At 37.7% G+C, this 23,509-nt stretch overlaps 1 protein-coding gene across 3 annotated transcripts in view; it reads right to left on the bottom strand.

Annotated features, from left to right (window-relative positions):
• The window catches only part of TANC2 (tetratricopeptide repeat, ankyrin repeat and coiled-coil containing 2), a 262,133-nt gene that overhangs the window by 32,681 nt on the left and 205,943 nt on the right, over positions 1 to 23,509 (bottom strand). For all 3 annotated transcript variants that reach the window (XM_069481593.1, XM_069481594.1, XM_069481597.1), the window contains one exon: positions 13,110 to 13,218. In XM_069481593.1, coding sequence (XP_069337694.1) covers positions 13,110 to 13,218 — 109 coding nt within the window. The remainder of the gene's footprint in view (positions 1 to 13,109; positions 13,219 to 23,509) is intronic.

Here is a 23,509-nt window from a genome sequence, read left to right as displayed (position 1 = left end):
TCTATGCACATCCAAAATCAGCAAGGTGTGTTTATTTGGCATACTAGGGAAAGGGCATCTTCAAAGTAGAAATACTTAAGTTATTTATGAGTTATAAATTCCTCTAACAATACCTCAAGTCATGGTGGTCAAGGTCTTCCTATAGAAGGCCCAGGCTCTCTAAAGAAAATTAAGAAAAAACTTCTCTAGCTCTTAGGGATTTCTCACACCAGAAGAATGGCTGAAAGATGAATAACGCTATGGAAAGGCTGGATATAGGAACATTTTGAAAAGGCTTTTCTGACACAGGTATTTTTTTTTCTCTTGGGGGGATATTTTTATGCAGCTAAAAATTAAATCATTAAACTTTCATATTAAAAATTTTACTTCCAAGAAATGTTCAAGGCAGACCCTTGCCCTACATCTGATGTCTACACCTGAAGATTGGCGCAGGTATTAGGGCACGGTGTGTCAAAGATACCTAATGTTATATATCTATTTCTAACTTAGTATTTTAAAAAAAGACTTCTTGCAATTATGAAAACAATACAAATTTGTTATAAAAAATAAAATAGTATGGTATTACAAATAAAAGTAGTTCCCATCTCAAACCTAAGAGGTGGCTCCTATTAACACATTTATGTTTATCATTTAAGATATTTTCTATGCATAGACAAATATACAGGCACAAGTATATATAAACAATGTAAAATTAATTTTATTAAACATGTTTTATTATGGAAAATTTCAAGCCTATTTTCAAAAGTAGACAGGAATAGTACGGCTCACGCCTGTAATCCTAGCACTCTGGGAGGCTGAGGCGGGAGGATTGTTCGAGGTCAGGAGTTTGAGATCAGCCTGAGCAAGAGCCAGACTCCATCTCTACTAAAAATAGAAATTATATGGACAGCTAAAAAAATATATATAGAAAAATTAGCCAGGCATGGTGGACATGCCTGTAGTCCCAGCTACTTGGGAGGCTGAGGCAGAAGGATTGCTTAAGCCCAGGAGTTTGAGGTTTCTGTGAGCTAGACTCACGCCACGGCACTCTAGCCCGGGCAACAGAGCGAGACTCTGTCTCAAAAAAATAAATAAATAAAACAAATAAAGGATTAGTATAATAATGTACTATTATTGTAATGTACTATATAATGTACTATAATAATGTACTCCCATGTACCCATCGCCTTACTATAATAATTTTCAACTCACGGCCAACCTTGTGTTATCTATACTCCTGTCCACGTTCCCCTTCCCCCATGACTGGATTATTTTCAAGCAAATCCCAACATCTTATCAGTTAATATTTAACTATTTCAGTAAGTGTCTCCAAACAGGTAAGGACTCTTTTAAAACATAGTCCAACATCATTATCATGCCTAAAATTAAGGATTCTATGGTATTAAATATCCCAACAGTGTTCAAATTTCCTTAATTATCTCAAAAAAGGAACTAAAAATTTTTTTTGGTTTGAATTGGGATCCACATAAGATCCATATACTATAACTGGCTTAAAAACACTTTAAAATTTTAAAGAAACAATTAGATACATTTTTTAAACAAAATATTGTGGAAATATTCCACACCTATACCTATTTTTTCTTCATTCTATTTCAAGGGAGAAATAGTAGTCCATTATATGGATGTGTCATAATTTATTTAAGTCAGCTCCCTAGAGATGGATATTTAGGTAGTTCTGGGCTTTTTTTCTCCCTATTACAACTTTGTTTCAATAATCATCCTTGTGCATATGTCTTTATAAGCTTGTACAAATATATTTGCAGGATATGCCTCAAGAAGTTGACGTATTTATATTTGGTGTCATTTTGACGTGGCTTTATCAAAGTGGCTGCCTGCATCTACACATTCCCAACATAAAATCCACAGCTTGACAAAACGAAGAAGGATGGTGCTACTTATTTCCACTCATCTTCTCATTTCATTCTATCCTAATTATAAATGACAGACGAGAGGGTGAGCCAAAAAGGCTGGGCCAATTCCTGACAGAGCAGACCTCCAGGTTCCCAGAAACACGAGCCCATGCTGGGAAGCTGAAACAGAATCTAGTTTTAACCTCTCACACCACAAGGAGATTATTTCCCCTTTCATCCTCCTCAAAGCTTTAAAAATGGCTACTTAATTTCTACATTATTCACATTCTCTCTGGCCTTGAGAAGGTTGAGCTCTGTTCTGAATCTCTCTACTAGAGTACCCACCCAAGAGCTGGGTGAACTGAAAAGAGGAAGGGCGGACAACAGCAGCTTCTGATTGCTCATTGTCACTTCAGAACCTCTTTTAATTTGTGCTAGTAAGAGGGACATTGATCATATACTCTCTCATTTGGCTAATCAGTTTATAGGCAAACAAATATAAAAAACTGAAATAAATACATCACTAAGTAGTTATGATTGTTTATTACCACATACGAGATTGAATATTTCCAGTTCTTTTTGGAAGAATTCCAAACGCTACTCAGTCAGGGCTGGAGTCCAGACAAGTTAGGTTCTTGAGCTTACCTCTACTGTAGATCCTAGAAGACCAGGAAACTTAGTTCTGAGTGCCTGTATGGGCCTCAGTCTCCTAATTTACAATATGTGTGGGCCTCACCAAGACTTTTTGAGGAAAAATAAACTATATTAACCAATTAGATAGAAAAATCAGTAGAAAGAAACGTCCACAGTCCAATCGAGGAAATTTTTAGCAATGGAAGACATGTCTTACCTATGATAGTTGAAGGAAAAAAAGGAAGGGAATCTAATATTTACTGATATCTACTACGTGTCAGGGCCTTTTCATGTTAGCTCCTTTAATTTAATCTAATCTCCACAACAGCCCTATAAAGTGAAATTTATCGCTATTTTTATACAGGAGGAAACAACCTAGAGAAGATTATATAATTTGCCCCAAATCATACAACAACTAGACCTGGAATCAGAAGCCAAGTCTGTTTTTACTAATTCCAGTTTTAGTACATGTTTCTTCCATTATACCAAGTTAAAAAAAGTAATTTGTACCTGATGCAAGACTTCACTTCTGAATCCTGAACTAGGAATTCAGAATTCTTAGCTGAATGAGTAGCAACTAGAATAAACAAAACAGCTGATTGCTGGCTTCTCCTTTTACCTTTACTTCCAAACCATTCTCCATCCCTGGTCCTCTTTTTCAAGATTGTCTTTCTTTATCTCAGAAAACCTGACCTACTCCCAAGGCTTTACTCTTACGATTTTAACTAAGCATTATATGTTTCTTTTTCAACTATGAAATTTAAAGTAAAATTATATCTATGATCTGTAATGGTCAACTTTTTACTGAACATTGACTTAAGTGGGATTCATCAGTATTTTCACTTAATCAATAGAATTATTAGGAATATTATCTTTTTTTTTTTTTTTTTTTTGAGACAGTGTCTCTGTCGCCCCAGCTTGAGTGCAGTGGTGTCATCATAGCTCACTCCAATCTCTAACTCTTGTGCTCATGCAATTCTCCTGCCTCAGCCTCCCGGGTAGCTGGGACTACAGGTGAGCACCACCCAAGTCTGGCTGATTTTTTTCTATTGTTTTTGTAGAGATGGGGTCTTGCTTTTTTTTGCTCAGGCTGGTCTCGAATTCCTGAGCTCAAATGATCGTCCTGCCTTGGCCTCCCAGAGTGCTAGGATCACAGGCCTGAGCCACCACGCCCGGCCAGGAATATTATCTTATAAAAGAATAATGCTAGACTAGTGTTTATAAAAGCCACATGGCAATTCTCCTTTTGCTCAAGGTCTCTGGCATCAGAGAGAGCTCAGAAAATGTTGTATTTAGTTTCTCTGAAAGTTGCAGCAACTCATCCCGTGTGCTCAGGGCCTACAAATTTGAATTTAGTTTTCCTGAATGTAAATTGCCTCTGTTTTCTGTGTAATGCCCAGGACACTTTCAGTCATTTAGGTGTAACAAAAGAATTTCAAATAAGAATGCCTAAGATGTTTAGAGAAAAGTCAGATGTTCCCGGAATGCTGAGTCATAATTTTGCTCAAGAGGACTTGGGTGGACTTCCACTTCTGCTAATGGTAGATCTATGTAATTTTTTTTGTTTGTTTGTTTTACAAGAGATGGGGTTTTGCTATGTTGCTCAGGCTGGCCTTGAACTCCTAGGCTCAAGTGATCCTCCCACCATGGCCTCCTGAGCAGCTAGGACAATAGGCACGTGCCACTGTACCTAGTTCCAGATCTAAGGAATTTGAACAAACATTTCTGCTAAGAAAAGACATACAAAAATTTAAAAACACCCCTCCTTGAAGATATGGAAGGACTAACAAGTTAGAAAAGAATTACTGGACCATGATCTAGGATAGGATGGAGCCCAGGAAAGCAGTTTAAAGCTGTCTTTCCCCTGGGTGAGTTTGTCAATTCTGTAGAGTTAGCTAGGAGTACTGATAGCTACGGAGACAGGAGTTAGAGTATAGGACCCAGCCCACCAAGGGAGTGGGGAGTGTCCTAGTGAACTTCCTTGCTTTGGAATGGGACCCTGCCTCCCACAAACGACTTAATTCCGGGAGTAAAAGTGAACCAGAAATAGGTAGGCTCTCACAGGGACTACAACACAGTTTTGAATTATCTTTTTTTTTTGAGACAGAGTCTTGCTCTGTTGCCCAGGCTAGAGTGCCGTGGCGTGAGCCTAGCTCACAGCAACCTCAAACTCCTGGGCTCAGGCAATCCTCCTGTCTCAGCCTCCCGAGTACCTGGGACTACAGGCATGTGCCACCATGCCCAGCTAATTTTTTTCTATATATTTTTAGTTGTCCAGATAATGTCTTTCTATTTTTTTTTAGTAGAGACAGGGTCTTGGTCTTGCTCAGGCTGGTCTCGAACTCCTGAGCTCAAACCATCTGCCCACCTCGGCCTCCCAGAGTGCGAGGATTACAGGCGTGAGCCACCGTGCCCAGCCTGAATTATCTTAATCCCTGAAAATTTAATGAGGTGATTCTGAACTGCTAGGCAAACATAAATTACATCTGCAGGAAGATATCACCCTAGCCTCGAATTATTTGCAAATGCAACGACCAGCACACAATAAAATGTAAACAGGCACACAAGGAAACAAGATATCATCAACGGAAACCAACACAAATAATAGCAGAAATCAACCTACAAGGCCCCCAAAATTGGAGTTATCAGACACATACTTTGAAATATGCTATGTTTACTATGTTCAACAAGATAAAAGACAAAACTGAGAATTTTGACAGAAAACTGAAAAACTATGAAAAAATAGCAAAGGAAATTATAGAACTTAAAAATACAATAACCAAAACTGAGACCTCAATGCACAGGTTTAACAGGATAGTATCTCACTGTGTGGCTGCATCATACTTAATTTAATCCTATCTTCCTATTGAATATTTAGGTTATTTTTATTTATTTTAATTAAAATTACTTCACATTTTTTAAGAAATAAAATCTAAAAATTATAGCAGAAGCCCCCTTTCTCTCTCTCCTTTATTCCATTCTCCTCTCTCCCCAGAGATAAACCCTACCCTGAAGTTAGCATTTATATGTAAATAATATATTTGTAGCCCTTAGAGAGCCCAGCCCTTCTTCTGAGCATTATATAATGAATTAAATCCTCACAACCATCACATGAGCTAAGTGCTTATATTATTCCCACTTTAAACATCAGTGAGTTTAAACAACTTGGTCAGTCATATAGTCAGGAAGTAGGAGAGGCAGGATTTGAACCTTTACATTAGGTTGGTGCAAAAGTAATCGTGGTTTTGGACCGTGAATTTTAAATCATTATTACTAGGCTAAACACATCTTTATTAATCAAAATAAGAATCATTACAATCAACACATTTTTGTCAATGAGAAATAAGTTTGTTTATTCCTGTAGTGTAAAAATCTGTGCTTCTGGATTTGACAAACTCTTGGAAAGCATTTTCCCTGCAAAAAGTTGTCGAAATGCTTGAAGAGGTACTGGTCGGCTGGCGAGAGGTCAGGTGAATATGGTAGACGAAGCAAAACTTTGTAGCCCAATTCGTTCAACTTTTGAAGGACTGGTTGTGTGATGTGCAGTCAGGTGTTGTCATGGAGAAGAACTGGGCCTTTTCTGTTGACCAATGCCAGCTGTGGTGTTGCAGTTTTCGGTGCATCTCATCAATTTGCTGAGCATACAACTCAGAGGTAATGGTTTCACCGGGATTCAGAAAGTTGTAGTGGATCAGACAGGCAGCAGACCACCAAACGGTGACCATGACCTTTTTTTGGTGCAAGTTTGGCTTTGGGAAGTACTTTGGAGCTTCTTCTGGGTCCAACCACTGAACCGGTTGTTGCTGGTGGTTGTATAAAATCCACTTTTCATTGCACATCACAATCCAATTGAGAAATAGTTTGTTGTTGCTGTGTACAGTAAGAGAAGAGGACACTTCAAAACGATGATTTTTTTTGATTTTCAGTCAGCTCAGGAGGCACCCACTTATCAAGCTTTTTCACCTTTCCAGTTTGCTTCAGATGCCAAACGACCATAGAATGGTCTACGCTGAGTTCTTTGGCAACTTCTCTTGCAGTTGTAAGACGATCAGCTTCAATGACTGCTCTCAACTGGTCGTTGTCAACTTGCGATGGCCAGCCACTGTGCTCCTCATCTTCAAGGCTCTTGTCTCCTTTGCAAAACTTCTTGAACCACCACTGCACTGTATGTCTGTTAGCAGTTCCTGGGTTAAATGCATAGTTGTTGTTGATGTTGTGAGTTGTTTCCTCTGCTTTACGACCCATTTTGACCTCAATATATAAGAAAATTGCTTGAATTTGCTTTTTGTCTAACATTATTTCCGTAGTCTAAAATAAACATAAAATAAAGAGCAAGTAACAAGTCATTAGCAAAAAAAAAAAAAAAAAACAAACAAACATAAAGAAACGCACATTAACATGACGGATAACAACCGCATTTATTTAAGAATGTATTCCAATATCAAACAGCAAATTTCAACAATGCTAAAACCGCAATTACTTTTGCACCAACCTTAATAGTTTGCTTTTGGAGCCTGATCTCTGAACTACCATGCTTCATATTCCGCCATCTCTGAATGATGTAGAATAGTGAATTTTCAACTTGCTAGGCTGCATATTATTAACAGAATTACCTGGGGAACTTTTAAAAAATACTAGTGCTCAGTCGTTGCTGGAAGGAATGCAAAATAACACAGCCACTTTGGAAGATAGTTTGGCAGTGTCTTACAAAGCTAAACATAGTCTTACCATACAATCTGGTAATCGCACTCCTAGGTGTTTACTCAAATAAGTTGAAAACTTATGTCCACATAAAAACCTGCATATGAATGTTATTGCATATTGTTAAGTGAAAGAAGTCATTGTGAACAGGCTACTCACCATATGATTCCAACTATATGACATTATGGGAAAGGCAAAACTATAGAAACAATAAAAAGATCAGTGGTTGCCAGGGGTTGGTTGGGGAGGGTAAGAGGAGAGGAGTGAATAGGTAGAGGACAAAGGAATTTTAGGGCAATGAAACTACTCTGTATGATACTATAATGGTAGATACATGATATCATGCATTTGGCAAAATCCAAAGAACCGTACAACACAAAGAGTAAATCCTAATGTCAACTATGGACTTCAGTAAATAATATTGTATCAATATTGGTTCATCAATTATAACAAATGTAAACATCAGCGCAAGATGTTAATAATAGAGGAAGCTATGATTGGGGGTGACTGATGTGGGAACTCTGTACTTTCTGTTCAATTTTTATATAAATCTAAAATGGCTCTAAGAAATAAAGTCTATTTTAAAAAAAGCCTAGGTTCTGCTCCAGAACAATGACTCATAATTTCTGGGAGTAAGGCTCATCAAAGTGTGTATTTTTAAAAAAACTTTCCAGGAGAATTTAATGTATAGCCAGAGTTGAAAATCACTGACCTAGATCTATAGAGAAATCGCAAAGGCGTAATGTGGAGTGAAAAAAAAAAGTTACAAAATTATATGAACAGTGTGAAAAAACATAAAATAATTCTATATACTGCTTATGAATACATAACTATGTTTGAAAAGTACAAAATATGGATCAGAAGAACACATGTTAGGAGTGTTAGCATGTGCTAAATTGTAACACATTTAGGATAGGAGTTATCTCTCTGGGAGGAAGAGAAATGGGGTAAAAGAGGAACACAAGAGGGGTTCCTATTGTATTTGTTATGGTTCATTTCTTAAAAATAAAGAAAAATATTTGAAGCAAACACAAAAAAGTCTTAATATTTGTTAAATCTGATAGATAATATTTGATTATATTTAATTATCTGTGCTTTCCCATATGTTTGAAATATTTTGTAATAAAATTTTAAAAGAGGAATAGGAACATCATTTCCACGGAAAAAGAAAAAAGGAGGTAAGAATTAATAATGACATAGACTGATTTATTGATAAGGGGAGGAAAGTAGTTAAAGGAAGTCACATTTGATAGCTTTGATCTTTTTTAGAGACTCGTAAGTTAGGCTGTTTGTTGAATTAGTTGACTTGGTTAAGATCTAGAGGAAAAAGAAATAGGAAAAGGAGCTGAGTAAGAATAGACCTTGGTAAACAAACTTCAATTAAATGGTCCAGTAAATGGACTACAAAGCAGCACTGAGAGCTCCACTGACGATGGAGTAAATACACAAGAAATAAGCCTGAGATACAGAGCCAGAGGCTAGGATTTGCAATATTAGCTTTATCTGTACTATGGACTTTTGGTTTCTTCCGGTTGGTGGGGTTGACCCTTTGTTATTGTGAAGTATGAGAGGAAAGAGTTTCAGTTTAGAACTCAACAAAGATGACAGGCAGATAAATGTGATCCCATCACCAGCCAGGATGTAGCCAAAAATAATCCATAATTAATTCTAAGCTGATGGTTTCTTAAAGAGAACTTTATGTTCAAATAGCTTGAGTAACTGCCTCTTCAGTGTATGTAACCATTGCTCAGGTAATAAGGGATCTCTTTCTGTCAGTGATAAATGGTAACAGAGTCCCTTCTTTAGAATCTAAATTTACAATACTGTTTCCCAGCCTGTTTAATAAGCTTGCTCAGTATTTTTGAATACTTCAAGAAAATAGGGAAAGCATGAAGAAACCAGAGCAATCTCATCTTAGAGATTTTTAGCTATGGCTCAGGTATCTTAAGATCATGGCAAAAACTAACCTTGGGGGTTTATCCAACGAGCTTCTTTAAAGCAGGTTATTTATAAACCTATCACCAGCTATCTACTTGCAGATATCCAATTTTCTCAAATGGATTATCACTGTTCTCATCTGAGCATTCCATATGGCCATATTTGGTTATAGTAAAAGGATATTGGTAAACAAAGGGAATGGTACCTTTTACTGAGAAGGGGTTGGCAAACTATGGCCTGCAGCCAAATCCAGCCTTCTACTTGTTTTTGTAAATGAAGTTTTATTGGAATACAGCCATACTGATTCATTTCTGTATTGTCTCTGGCTGCTTTCCAGGTACAATGGCAGAGTTAAGTGGCCCTTTAAGTTAAAAGTTTGCCAACCATTGCTGTAGAGCTGCGGTCCCCAACTCCTGGACTGGAGACTGTGTACTGGGCCACACAGCAGGAGGTGAAAGTGGGCAAGTAAGCAAAGCTTCATCTGTCACCTGCTCCCCATTGCTGGCATCACCGTCTGAGCTCCTCCGGCTGCACCACCCACCTCCGCAGTCTGTGGAAAGATTGTCTTCCATGAAATCAGTCCCTGGTGCTGAAAAGGTTGGGGATCACTGCTAGGTAACCTCTGAAGTGATAGGGTGATATTACCATCTGGAATTTACGCTTGTTATTAAGTCTTATTTTTAGGAAAGAGTATTAGTAATAATTTTAATCATAAAACCTTATATTATAGATTTAGTATTAATACTTTGTATTTTATAATGTACCTTTTTTGCATATCTTGCGTCTATGCTCCTCACAACAATCTTGAGTTACTATTAAATTTTACAGATGAGAAAACAGAGAACTGAGACTGCCTAAGTGGCAGAGCTTGCGTTTAAACCCATGCCTTTTGATTGATGTCATAAGATTTTTCTTCTACTTACAGCAGTTTTCCTATGGCCAATAGTTCTGTTCTGGTAAGAAATGTTACAGAAACATTTTAGAAGGTAGTATTTAGGAAGCTAATTACAAGAGCACTCCAAAATCCTTCCAGGAACTAGACTGAACCCAGTGAAAACACACTGCATTCCAAACTAGATCGAAATATCTCAGGCCACAATTCACAAACATCCTGTTTGCTTTTCCTATATTTAAAAAACAAAAAATCTAAATGGTAATTAGAAGATTATAAAAGAATTGTAAGTATTCCACAACATGGGACATTAGGAAAATGCAAATCAAAATTACAATGAGATATCACTTCTCATCCATTAAAATGGCTAAAATAAAAAAAGACAGACAATGAATGTCTAATAAGTGTTGGTGAAGGTATGAAGAAATTGGAGAAACTGGAACCCTCATAATTGCTGGTGGGATTGTAAAATGATACTGTCACTTTGGAAAATAGATTGGCAATTCTTCAAAATGTTACACATAAAGTTATTATATGACCTAGTAATTCTACTCTTAGGTATGTACACTCAAGAGAACTGAAGGCATACATCCACCTACAAATCTACACACTAACACTGTGAATGTACCAAATATCAATCAGTTTTTTACTTTAAAGTGGCTAATTTTATTAAAAAATTTAAAAAGGAAAAATTTGTAAGCTACTGTTTATAGCAGTATTATTAATAATAGCCAAAAAGTGGAAACAACCCAAATGTCCCTGTGAATAAACAAAATGTGATATATCCAAAAATGGAAAATCAGTAATAAAAAGAAACGAAGTACTGCTATGTACTAAAACACTAATAAACTCTAAAAACATTATGTTAAATGAAATAAGCCAGACACAGATGACCACATACTATATGATTCCGTTTATATGACATGTCTAAAAAATCAAATCTATTGAGACAGAAAGAAGAGTGAGGAGTGACTTTAAATGGACATGAAGTTTATTTGTTAGAGTGATAGAAACATAATGGTAGTGGTGATAGTTGTACAATTCTATAAATATGGTAAAAATCATTGACATGTACACCTAAAATGGGTGAATTTTATGGTATATATTCTATCTCCATAAAACTGTTAAAAACAAAAAGGGCTCCATAGCCCGCCAAATATCCAGAGTTACAAACCCTCAATCTTATTAGTATTTTAAAAGTCATTAATGATACCATATGCAATTTTTCATGAACAAAGATAAAACAAGGGAAATTTAAAATTAATTGGAAAGAAGTATAAATTGGAGTGTATGTTACTGCTGATCAGAAGTTCTAAATGGAACTGGTTTTAACCATATAGGCTGTCTTTGCCTTTTTATGACTCTCAGCTGATGGGGACTGAGAATTCTAGCAGTCTGCAAGGAGCCAAAGCCTATCAGAGCAAGCACTCTGCATTTAAAGGACCCTATAAACTGCTGCACCAAGAAAACCAGAAACCAAGTCTTCATTCTTCAGCCTGCAGTCAGGTCATCGCCATAATCTATACAACAGAGTATTTATGGACTGAATCCCATATGGAGCCAGTCTTATCTCAGGCAACTAAGTTATCTGCATAAGATAAAGTGTGCTAAGACAGGAGTGCATGGTTTAAATGTAGGCCTTCATGTACGGGATAAAGTCTCACTTGGTCAAATGAAACTTCATGTCCTTTCTCTGTGAATGTGGTATTTATTTTATGGTGCAGCAAAGGCAGGCATTGAAGGCTTCGTCTTTGCATCTGATCCTAGGCAGATGATGATGTTAAAAGATTAGTACTTAAGTTGCTAACTATCCTTCAGTTACCTACTAATTGAAGGATAATGATCTTAAAGAATTTATGGAAGTAGTAGATACTTTTCAATCTGCTTGAAACCAGAATGACATACCTTGCCTGTTATTTTAGCTCCACTCCACTCCCACTAAGGTCATTTTTGGTATAGTGTTTTGTTAGACAACACAAATATGACTCAAATAAAGGACTTGTCACTATGAGTTTCACTTCTATACATCTGATGAACAGGCTTTGCTGGCTGTGTGCTTATATATGGGGAAGAATTTCCTAGGGCTAGGTTCTTGGAGTTACCCCTTAATGCCTTCTTTCTCTCTGAAGAGAATTGTTTTATGTTTAACAGTATCCCTTGATGGAAGTCTGACCCAGAGAAAACTGTTTAAGATACCTGTATCTCTCAATTCTGAAGCAGGAAAAGGACTCTGAAGAGATTGTAGGGATTGGAACTATGAGAAACAATAGCAAACTATGGGCTAGAAAAATCAGAACAACAAATTTCCTCCTCTAATTTTGTATGTTAACCCCAAACTGCTATCTGGACTATAAATTCCTTGAGATTAGGAATTATATCTTTTTTCTTTTTGTATCTTCAGTATCTAGTACAATACCAATGCCTCAGTACCTGCTGAAATAAATGAACGAATGCATATGTGCACAGATTAATTACATGCCCTCCTTTGGGTCCCCTACTTCAGCCTTATGATTGCTGAGAGAGGGAAGCTGATGCTATAAAGTTCTTAAAAGTTTTTAAATTACTGCGAGAAAAACTGGGATTACAATTTGAGGAGAGATTAGGGGAAGTAGCTCCAATGAAGGTTATTGTTGGTTCTAGATAAATAGTTTGAAAATCATAGCAATAGGAATATTAAAGCCTTCCCGAAAATAATTACAGAATAAATTGAAAGAGTAACTGCTCTCAGTGATTTTAAGACACTGTGAAAACATGCAACTAATTGCTACAACATGACTGTCCTCAGGAGATGATAGGTCATATACGGAGCACACACATATATGTGTGTATTATGCTCCTTACCTAAATGATTATATGCATACATTTCCTGGAAAGCCTATCTCCATTAAATTGGGAGATGGCTAATGAAGTTCTCTTTCTAAAGGTCTAGGAAAGAACAGGCCATACATTTTAGGAGATGGACCAACTTTCTAGCAAAATAATTTCAGAAAGCAGGGACTACACTGAAATAAGAGTAGTTTCATACACATGGTGTTAAGGAAAGTCTGCTAGAGATGGAAAAAAAAAAAAAAAAAGGCTCCATCTTCCCTAATTACCTTAAAAATGTGTGCTTTGAGGATGTGATGTCCCAGTTCAATAGTCTGCTGTCGGTTTAGTTTTCCCTCTTGGCGGGAAAACCAGAAGGCAAGTAATGTGTGACCACTCCTGCAAAGAAAGAGAGACTCATTTTAGAAATTTTAATGCCCTAATTCTGCTTTGGGTGGGGGAGTGTTCAGATCCAGCCAACTTCAAACAAAATTCTCATTCAACCAGTTTCTGGGGAAGGGGACCTGCTACTGGACAAATAACGGGTATTAAATGTTTCCTAGAGCCAGGAGCCATGGTGCATGCCTGTAATCCCAGCACTTTGGGAGGCCAAGGCAGGAGGATTGCTTGAGGCCAGGAGTTTGAGACCAGTCTGAGCAACACATTGAGACCCCATTTCTACAAAACTATAAAAAAAATTAGCCAGGTATAGTGGTGCATGCCTGTAGTCCCAGCTACTTGGGAGGCTTAGGTAGGATGATCGCTCAAACCCAGGAATTAGAAGCTGCAGAGAGCTATGATCACGTCACTGTACTCCCGCCTGCATGACAGAGTGAGACCCCACCTCTTAAAAAAAAAAAAAAAAAGGTTCTTAGGCAGCTCTTTACCCAAATCACATGCATGAATATCACAAAATGTCATTTCAAGTTGGCTTATACCCATCCCACACACAGATGACATTAAAAGATTTTCATTTTCTGTCTCTGCCAGCAACTCTTATTTCACCCATACTTAAATGTCAATGTTCCTCAGGATCTCATTTTTGGCCCCAGTCTGTCCTCTCTCTGGATTAGCTTATCTATCCTCAAAGCCTTTACTGCCACCTGTATCCTATATCTTTTTCTCTATCTAGACTTCTCTTCGCAGCTTTAGATGAGTATATATCCAAATTTCTATTGGATTTCCCTATTTGAAGGTCTCATAGTACCTCAAACTCAACATGTCTCAAACTGGATTAACAATCTCTTCCCCAAGCCTGTACCAAGCCTCTACCCTTTCCCACCAGCTGAGGAGAGTGGAGCACTTTCTTTTTGGTGCCACCAGTATAGACTGTGAATACCTCTAGTACTGTATTTATACTGTCACATGCTCTCTCCTCCAAGACGCTGAGTTTCCTGATGGCATCCATTCCCCTTTATCTCTGTGCTAACAGATCCCCAACCTGTTCATGAAAGAGAAAGCTCTTTTTTCAGCCTCTGGATATTGTCCTATCCAGCCATGACGCCCAGAACTGTCTTGGCCCTTTCATAAACCATGTGGTTAGCTGGCCTGAGGACAAAGCCAACAGGAGGGCTAGGCTAAAAGAATTGCAGAAAAATAGAGCTTGAACCCTATTAGCTGCCCTAATTTTGCACTTCTTGTTATATAAAGTAATACATTTCTTTATTATTTAATCCATTTGAGTTGGAATTTTGTTTCTTTCAGCTCAAAGCATTCTAATGATATACTTCTTTAAGTGTATATGTATGTATGTCTATGTATGTATGATATATAGATATACAGGGTTGTATTTCTATTTATGAAAAGAAACCAGAATTACTTATATCCTCCATAGTGTCTAACACAGCCACTTGCATATAAAAATGCTCAGTAAAAATTTTTTAGATGAGAAAATTTGACATCAAAGAAAGGATACAATAGCCTATAAGAATTGAGGATACTTAGAACTGTCTGTCTACTGCTTACCAGGTTAGTAGTCAGCAGACTTCTTAATGCCACTGGTAACACAACTCTTCTACTCTTTTCACTTGGGGTGCCATATAAAAGGGAAATGTAACCAATATCTCAGTTACATGATCTCACAACCAAGATCAAGTCTAATGCATTAATCAAATGGAAGGAAAAGCAGCAAGTGAATTTTTGATGGTGATGCTTTCCTCAAAGGAGGTCCAAATGTCTACTGGATGATTTTCTCTCATATTGAAATACTACTCAGCCAAGTTTAATCTGAAGATATCTCACAGTGAAGTCTGAAAAACAAACACATTCTTTATTTCTTCTTTGATTTTTTTTTTTTTTTTAAAGCTTCAGTAAAGAACCTGGAGAATAGGGGATGGGATAGCTCCTATGTTACATAGGAATCATCTCACAGAGATTTCATTCCAATAAGATTTTAAAAAGAAATTCTAACCTTTGGCTTCACGGAATTTCTAAATTGTAGTGGATACCAAGTCACCTTGTTTGACAGGATAAACTTACCCGTAATAGAAAAGAAGTTATTTAATTGGGAGGATGTCTCAGACAAGTGTAGTCTGCATGGAATCATCAGTATCATTTTCTGAGCCCAGGGCTGTTTCGTACAACTGTGGAAATCTGGAAATTGCCACTGAACTTTTATTTATCCCATGAAAGCTCAGTTTGGTTGAGAGGCTATTATAATAGAGCATACGGAAGTTAGACAATAATGAGAAGTATTTATTAAGTGCCTTATTCTCAAGGTCTCAAAATTCTATCCAGCTATTAACAGTGAAATTATTGTAGCCTCTGTGCTGTAAGAATTACTACTTTAAATGACTCATCCATGGCTGTACAATAGTGACTAGAACTCTTAAATATAGCACTCTGATCCAGGCCTACTTGTGCTGTAGGCCACTAATGAGAATCCATGCCTATTAGGATTAAGGTAAAAAGCTTGTACCTGACAAGGAAATGAATTTTCAGTTACATATGGAATTGACTTTGCCCTAGTTTTTCTTTTTACTATCATAATTAAGAAATCCCAGTAAGATATTTACATTTTTCTAGTCTTCATTTCAGCTAGGTAGAGATGATAGTGCTTGCTTTTGTTGTTGATCAGGCACTGAGCAGAAATGGTAAGCAATAAAGGTCAAGGATAAGATGAAGGTGACAAGTGTAGTTCATTTCTTTTTTAATGCAATCACGCTACAATATTCATAAAAGAACGGTTCTGATCAATCCATTGGACTCAAAGCTTGTGGTGTGTAGGACACAAAGAGAAGCAGCAATTTACATTACATACTGACTCTCACGGTGATATCTTGAGCACTGAGATTTAGTTTTGCTTCTCTGCCTGCTGGATCTCTCTATTTCCACCACTATCAGTGAAACTCACTTTTTGAAGTTGGTGCTTTCCTTAAAAACTAAACCTCCTTAAGACTTCTTTATTTTTAAAATACTGCCAGTCCCTCAGGCATAAAACCTAGGTTTTTTTTCCTCTCTATACTTTCTCACCTGAATAATTGCAAGAATCTCAATTCTTTCCATTCTGTTCTCCACTGCCTATTCCCTATCCCACCTGAATAATCCACATTGCAGAAACCTGATCAAAATTCTTCAGGCTTTATATTTCTTCTTATACATAATTTAAACTCCTTAGCATGGTATTCAAAGGCATTCTTGACTTTTTCCCTTGTCTATTTGTCTTTACCTCCTCACCTTGTACTCTCCATTCCAGATGGAGAAAATTATTTGTAGAGGTTCAAACATGTTTTCCTTCTTTCTAGAATTCTCTTTCCTGTTTAGTTCATCAGGAAAACTATTTCTCATGCTTCAAGGCTTAGTTCATACCATCTCTGCTGTGAGGCCTTTCCTGGTGCCCCCTCATAGACTCAGGGGTTCTCTTCCTAGGTTACTGTGGTACCTGGCACACATCTCCATTATGGCACCCACTGCAGGACACTCAGTTTTCGTGTCAGTTTTGCCTCTAGACTCTACTGAGGACAAAAGCCAGGCCTTTTCACGTATGTATGCCTAGGTAATAGGAGTGCATATCTGCAGAATGAATGAATAAGTAATAATATCTTTTTTTTTTTTGAGACAGAGTCTCACTCTGTTGCTCAGGCTAGAGTGAGTGCCGTGGCGTCAGCCTCGCTCACAGCAACCTCAAACTCCTGAGCTCAAGGGATCCTGCTGTCTCAGCCTCCCGAGTAGTTGGGACTACAGGCATGCACCACCATGCCCGGCTAATTTTTTCTATATATATTTTTAGTTGTCCATATAATTTCTTTCTATTTTTAGTAGAGATGGGGTCTTGCTCTTGCTCAGGCTGGTCTCGAACTCCTGAGCTCAAACGATCCGCCCACCTCGGCCTCCCAGAGTGCTAGGATTACAGGTGTGAGCCACCGCGCCCGGCCTAAGTAATAATATCTTAAAACTGCATGTTATTTTATGATTTTCAAAATACTTTACCAATTTTTAGATTCTCACAAAAATACTACACTGTAGGCATACCAGGTAAATATTACTCCTAATATTAGGGTAGACAATTGACTGAGACTCAGCAAGACTGAGGAACAGATCCCAGCTCACACGGCTTGGAAGTAAGAGTTCAGATCAGAAGCCAAGTTCTTTTGAAACCTAGTTCCATTTACCCGTATTGATAAGATCAGCTACTCGGTTTTTGTTTCTGGGCACATCTATGTGGAAAAAATCTACCACTACAGAGAATAATATATTCAATAGTATAGTATAAACTCTGAATTCTTAAGATAATTAAAATCAGCAACCAGTAATTCTGATATATTTTGATGACACTTTGGGAGACAGTAAGTAAGAAATAAGGTAGAGCTAGCCCAGGTATAAGTATGACATGATTTTAGACATGACTGAACACACTATGCTTTCTCCTATAATTAAACATAATGCTAATAAAAATCGACTTTAATATGGGTTCAAATGTGGTTATAAAGACCACGGTAGGGGGAGTGGTAAGGACAGCACAACTATTTCGACATAGCTTATATAATGAGATCACCTTATGATTCAGTTACCCTGTAAATTTCCCTGTCTGCATTCACAGTGCTGCCTCTTCATCTCTGAAAGTCAAATGGACCTAAGTTCAAATCATAGTTCTGCCACTTACAAGCTTTATAATCCAGGATAAGCTATTTAACCTCTTTGTAAGATAAGGATAGTAGTACCTATCTCTCAGAACTTTGGTAAGACTTAAGTGAGACATATTTAGTGAAGTATATTTTATATTTCTTTTGTACTCTCCACAGTAACGAGCACAATGTCATACTAAAGGAGTGACAGTAACTCTAAATGACTTTAAATATAGAGGGAGACGACTGTGTGCTCAAACAGAACTTTAATCTTTAATGTCTGTAGCAGGGTGCATTGTGATACCCTATCCTGAACCTTGATCCTTACCTCTCCATATCCTACCCCTTTGCAGCCAAAAGAGAAATCCCCAGATCAGGGGAAAATTACTAGGTATGGATGCCATTCAGTGTTAGTTAATGCAGGAAAACTTGGAAGTATGACTTCAGGTGAGGGGGCTGGGGAAGGATAAGGACAGAGTTATCTGTCCCTAAGAAATTAGATAAGCTAACAGGAAGAATATAAATTTCTTATGTAGACCACAGGTCTTCAGAGCGAGGATAAAAGTCTTACATTCAAGGTATATTTGATTTTAGATATTTTAGGAGGGAACAAATGACAGGTCAGAGTTGAGGATCCTTCCCTCTCCTGGATGTATTAATATATACTTTGACAAAAGTCAGAGAAAGTGGTAACCTGAATAGTAGAGAGCAGATCCTACTTCCATTCTCATTTGCAGCGATCAACCAGTGGCCCTTTGGTATGAATTACTGGAAACAAATGATACTCGCCCTTGCACAACTATGGGTGACAAGGCAGTGAGGAGCTACAGTCACTTGATGGTCCTGTTTCCTGTACCTCAAGAGGTCAGAGCTACGGAACCTTTTAGAGAAATCCTTTTCTAAAGCAAGAATCACTCCTCCCACTCGCCATTTAACACTTGGTAAGCTGGATAACAGTTTTACACAAAATATACAATGACATTATGTTTGTTTTTTTTTAATAGATTTTCACTTGGCACCCCAGGGAGATAACCAGTCTTAAAGTTTCTATTTGTAGCACTGAAACATGCTAACAACTAAACTTGAATATTTCTAGCATGGATGTTTTCTCATCGTTCTAGTCATAGTCACTAATGTGTAGTCACATAGGTTTCATTAACACTTGTGAAGACGAACTCAGATATACAACACTTCAGTGTTTAAGAGGAACAACACTTAGGTGCTTTGATATTCTGTGTGATACTCAGATGTGACAAAGTGGTATAGTTATAGCAAGCTGGCAGGCAAGGAATTGCTTATAATCGAAAGCCTATCTTTTCTATCTTATAATTTGGGCAGAAATAATATGTGCTGCTGTGGAATGTGTCTTTATATTATACGTGTCTTCCCCCATCTGCCAGCTGATGACAGCAGACACCCTTGGAAGCAGTGTGTTAAAGACGGCACAGCCTCCACCTTAGCCTGGGTCCCTAAAAGACTGTACAGAGCAGACCTCTTCCAAACCACATGGTGCCTTTGGACTTCATGTGAATGAAAAATAAATTTTTACTGTGATAAACCACTGAAGTTTTAGGGTTTGTTTTAGTAGTTAGCATTATCATAAGTAAAACAAAAAAAAATCAGTTTTTGAGGGGCTGATAACAGAGGGATGGATAGGAGGATGAAGAAAGAGTAGGAAGGAAGACTAAGGAAGTAATTATCTAATGTCAGTGAAAAAAAGCAAAAACTAAAACATTACTCTCATAAATTAGATATTTGGAAACAAGCTGAAATTATTATACCTTACCACAAGATAGCTGAGTAGGCTCCCTAAGAAGAGGAAGAGGAGTACCTGGGCATTGTGACAGTAATAAGTCATTTTCTATCCCCACTAGCCAGCCAGTATAAAAGGCTCCCTGTTCTTAACAATTGCCACTTTTCCCCAGCCAATATGAAATCATTTTTTAAAATTCACAAGACAGTTAATTGAAAGGATTCAAACTGTGGTATCATCGATAGATTCCCTACCAGAGCCCACCATGAACTAAAGGTGAAAGAAGGAAGCTGCTTTGAATGGATGTTTCTCTTATGCTACTAGGGGTCTTTACATTTGCACTCACACGATGATCTGATAAAGTCATATTTTAAATAAGATTAGCTCCTCTGAGAAACTCAGATAATATCATCAGGTAATCATTGTTTAGGACATGGAGAAGTTAGTGCTTTTGCCAAACACCCCCTCGTTTTACCTCACTTTCTGCCAGTTGTAAAAGGACAAAGGCATCTCCTAGCCAGGCTCTTAGTATTTTCTGTAGCTCCTAACCCCTAGTAGAAATACTAGTATGGGAACTGAAAAGATGTGGGTTCCTAAAAGTTCAGAAAGGTTTGTTCTGGTTAGCTATACCATTTTACATCTCTGGGCAGGAAGGGACTTTAAGTTGCCCTTGTGATAGCCAGGTTTCTACACCTCTTCATCCTTTGCCTCTATCTCTTTATTTGCCCATTCCCAAACATCTACAAACATGGTCAAGTCTTCCCCTTCCTTCAGTGCTAAAATTTTGAAAAAATAAACACAGTCTGTGTCAGTGGTTGTCACTTTTTCATTTCCCATTTAGTTTTTAACTTATGGACATTTGACTTCTGTTATCAATCATTCTACTCACAGTATTCTAGCAAAAGCCACAAATGGCCTCTGAACCTTTACATTTTTGCAGTACAAGATACTGGCAAGCATCTCCTCCTTGAAACATGCCTTCTCCTTTGACTTCCATGACTTTGCTTTCTCTTGTTTCTCCTTCTAACTCTACCCTTTTAAATTATATTTGGCTCATCACCTTTTTCTAGCATTTAACTATTCTGTTTTCATGCTTCTAAATTTTCTGTTTTATATTCTTAACTTGGGTGATCTTGTTTGATCCTATGGCTTCCACTGTAAGGTATTTGCTGCAAACTCACAAATCCATAACCTCTTGCCTTGAGCCTTCTCTTTGTTTTCTAATGTCATTGAATTAGACGCACATTGTCTACTGTCTAGACTGATGTACATTTCTACATATGTGCATCCTTCCTTGGAAGCAATTCATTATGAACATGTCCAAAATCGGACTCACCTTCTCCCCATAAGCCTGTTCCTCCACCTGCCTTTGCTCATGCTAGAACCTCTCCTCCATTCAGAAAGTTCTATGTGGGTTATAGCATCACTATCATCCATAATTCAAGATGAATTCTGAAGTCATTTTTGATCCCTCTGTCCTTACCTTCCATACAGAAAAAAAGACCAAGTGATTTTGAGTATCTCCAAAATGTCTCTCCCACATATACCTTGCTCTCTATTCTCACATTATAGGTCTTAGCACTTCTTACCTGGACTATTGCTATAAATCTCATAACTAGTATCCCAACCTACAGTCACTCCTCTTCATCAGCTCATCTCCCATATACTACTTGTCACAGTTATCTTTCACATCAGAGTTATCTGATCATTATGTTCCCTGCCTCAACAAGTCATAGAGTCTCCTTGTTATCTACAGCCTAAATCGTAAAGCCTTAAACACGGCACGTAAGGCTTTTTTCCCAGTGACGTCCCCCGTCATTCTCTCGTTCTGATCATGCATCTTATTCTACCCTAGCTGTTCACATTCCCCAAAGGCGGTTCCTACTTTCACATTCCTCCTCATTTTTGCTCCTGTCATTACCTTTCCTTTGCTGCCTACAGTGCTCTCCCATTCCTATGCTGTTTCATGGAATTTAACCCATCCTTCAAGGCTGAATTTGAATGTCACCTCTTCCGCAAAGTATTTCCTTTTTGTCTACATTCCTATGGTATTTTGTACTTTAGCACTATTGTTGGTTGCTGTATGTCTGACTTCCCTTTACAATGTGTAAAGGCTTTCATGTTAGGGGGTGTCTTATTCACCTAAGTTTCTCTAGTGGTTAACACAGTCATTGGTGTAGAAGAGAAGCTCAATAAATGTTTTAGGAATGAATAAAGCCAAGCAGATGGGTATGAGAAAGAGTAATGCAAAGACTTCCACATGTACTTTCCAATTCACTATTCAATTCGACCTTGAATTCGCAGGTATTTCTGTTGTCACTGTTGGCCTGTGAAATGAGTGTGAATATGACTGAAATATCGAGAACAGTCTGACAGTCCTAATCTTTTTTACCTCTCATCTTACAAATTCTGCCTATAGTTAAACTTTGGTGGTTGGTACCTTACAGTCTGCTTGCTGCTATCTACTCTCAGCAAATGGTATCCATATGTCTTTGCAAATATTCTTTCTTCCATCTTTAGCTTATCAGTTAGTAACTGCTTTGGCATATTCTTTTCGTGGCTTTCTCATGGATTCTGAGTCCAAAATATATTTATAGTTACCTTGTGCTACTGCTTCATATTCAGTATGGAAATGTAAGAGCCCGATAAAAGTAAACTATAAGTATGCCCTTTGTAGAAATGGGTGGAATAGCATTATTTCTTTGTAAACATAGAATGAAGATAGGAATTTACTGCTTTCTTTCACTCTGCCTCACTTCTTACTGCCTTTCTCTTTTGTTAATATATCGTCAGTCCTAGGAAAAGGGACATCTCCTCTCTGCCCTGACAATGAAGTTGTTAGGCAGTTGGCAGGGCTTCATGAGGCAGAAGAGCTATGACTTCACTGAATTGTTGCAGTTGTTTGAAATACCAACAGGAAGCACACAAAGATTAATTACTTCTCTCTCCCTCCTCCATGCCCCTCAACTCTTTGTTTATACTCCCAGCTCAGTACCCTGCCTTGAATTATAGCTAGTTATAAATGCGTTTGTTAAAACCACTAACCTGTAAGTCCTGGCAGACAGATCTAACTTACTTACATTTGTATCACAAGCAGTGCTTAACAAAGAGTCTTAAATATATTGCTTAATAAATGTTCATTGAATGCCTGCTGAAATACATGTCTTCACTTACTCCTGCGGCATGGTAAGAGGTAACAAAGTGAACAAAAGATATTATCTGTTGAGTTGTGAGAAGAGTTTCTCAACTATTTTAAGTTGCAAGTTTAAAATCAGTACCATTTGTAATTCCTTTGTTCACTCATTGTTATTAAAGAAAATATTTACTGTGTGCTATGTGCCGGACACTCTACTAAGCATTAGGAAAACAAAGGTGAGCAAGATAGGAAAGTACTTGTCCTCACTGAGCTCTCTCGTATTCTAGAGGGGAAAGTGGACAATAAGCATTTACACAAAATAAATTAATAATAAATTGCAATAAGTGTTAGCAAGAAAATAAAGAGGTTGTTATGATTAAGATAAAAGCCAGGTGGGACTTACTTAGATAAGGTGACAAGCACAAGTCTCTCTGAGAAGGTGGCCTTTAAGCTGAGATCTGGAGGAGGAGTGAGAGATCTTGCTGTGTGATGAGCCAGGGCAAGTGAGCTCCAGATGGAGGGGATTAGGTGCAAAGGCCCAGAGGTGGGAAAGTGCAAGTTCTAGGAGCTGGCAGGAAATTGTGACTAACAAGGAGAGTGAATAAGCTTAATTCAGATAGGCAGGCAGAAGCTATCTCCATAAATATAGGGCTTTGAACAATCTGGCTTTGATTTTATTCTAACCGTAACAAGCCAATGAAGGATTTTCAGGAGGAGGTAACATGGTCTGATTTGTGA

The sequence above is a fragment of the Eulemur rufifrons genome, chromosome 9 (genome assembly GCF_041146395.1).
Source record: "Eulemur rufifrons isolate Redbay chromosome 9, OSU_ERuf_1, whole genome shotgun sequence".
NCBI lineage: Eukaryota > Metazoa > Chordata > Mammalia > Primates > Lemuridae > Eulemur > Eulemur rufifrons.
This window is presented reverse-complemented; position numbering and strand designations above follow the sequence as displayed.